The 1,230-nt window shown below is 56.2% G+C and overlaps 1 protein-coding gene across 1 annotated transcript in view; it reads right to left on the bottom strand.

The window, feature by feature from the left end:
* Positions 1-186, bottom strand: part of Dnm1 (dynamin 1) — a 26,047-nt gene extending 25,861 nt beyond the window's left edge. The window contains exon 1 of the mRNA XM_010627439.1: positions 60-186. Within this exon, the coding sequence (XP_010625741.1) occupies positions 60-186 (127 nt within the window). The remainder of the gene's footprint in view (positions 1-59) is intronic.
* Positions 187-1,230: the final 1,044 nt, after the last annotated feature.

Raw genomic sequence — 1,230 nt, 5'->3', positions numbered from 1 at the left:
AAAAAAAAAAAAAAAAAAAACTCCCAGAATGCTGGGGTTACAGGTATGCACTGTCGCACTCGGCTTCATCTGATGATTGAGGATGCCGGTTTTGGGTTCTGAGAGCTCTTCTTGAACCCTCTCGTAGCAGGCTGGGGTGAGCTTGGAGGCCTCTCCAGGAACCAGGCTGTCAGAATCAGCAGTCATGGGATCCCCGGGACCCAGGAAAGGGGAAGTGGGCCAGAGATCCAGGCAGCCACCTCTGCAGAGCCCTGGGACAGTTGCTCAGGCTCAGCCTGGGTTCAGACAAAGCTAGATAGAGCCCTGGCCTTTCAGCTTGAACCCAGAGCCAGATCCAGACTCACAAAGTATCCTCATGCCAGTGTGGAAGTAACGTTCTGGGGACAGCAGTCAGTCACCATAATGAGGGAGGAGATGGCAGTAGCAACTCTTGCTTGGTGCCAGGCGGTGCCTTACATTCTTTTTTCCCCCCAGTACTGGGAACTGAACCCAGGACCTCTGCACTGAGCTATTTCTCCAGCCCTTTTTTGAGACAGAGTCTTGTTAAGTTGTCCAGGCTGGGCTTGCATCCTCCTGCCTCAGCCTCCTGAGTGCTGGGATTACAAGTATTTGCTGCTACATCTGGATGTTTTGTTGCACTGCTGGAATTTGAACCCAGGGTCTCACACAGGCTAGGCAAGTGCTGAGCTACCCTCCAGCCCCAGAAGTGAGATTCAAACCCAGAGCCTGCTGGACCTGAGGCCTGGAAACTCTCCCATCCAAATGTGCTGCGCCCCCCCACCGGAGGAGCCAGACTTGCCTTTTTATGTAACTCAATTAAATCGGGGCTGTGCTGGGCCCAGTGCTGGGCCTGGGACGGAGATGATGAGTCACTCAGCTCCCCACCTGAGGTGCTCGCAGGCTCCCAGCATGGTGGGAGAGACAGACAAGTAAACAGACACTGGGATGCAGCGGGTGTGAGCTGGAGGTGGCCGCACAGCACAGAGGGAGGGAGCGGTGGGTGGGGACTTCCTGCCTCTCTTTCCCCCACCCTTTACTCAGTGGCCCCTTCCAAGTGTAGGGGGTCGGGGTGAGTGCTCTGGTTTTGGGGAACCCCAGGGCTGTGGAGATAGTCTCCAGAGGCTGAAGTGGCTGTGGGGGTCAGGGGTCCACCTTCTTCCCCACCAGCTCCCTGCCCAGCAATACCATGGCAACTGCGGTTGCCATGACAACTGCAGGAGGGGCTGAGAA

The sequence above is a fragment of the Fukomys damarensis genome, unplaced genomic scaffold (assembly GCF_012274545.1).
Source record: "Fukomys damarensis isolate Sample0158 unplaced genomic scaffold, DMR_v1.0_HiC HiC_scaffold_36, whole genome shotgun sequence".
In the NCBI taxonomy this organism is placed as follows: Eukaryota; Metazoa; Chordata; class Mammalia; order Rodentia; family Bathyergidae; genus Fukomys; species Fukomys damarensis.
Note: the sequence above shows the minus strand (reverse complement) of the source record. Positions and strands in the feature narration are given on the sequence as shown.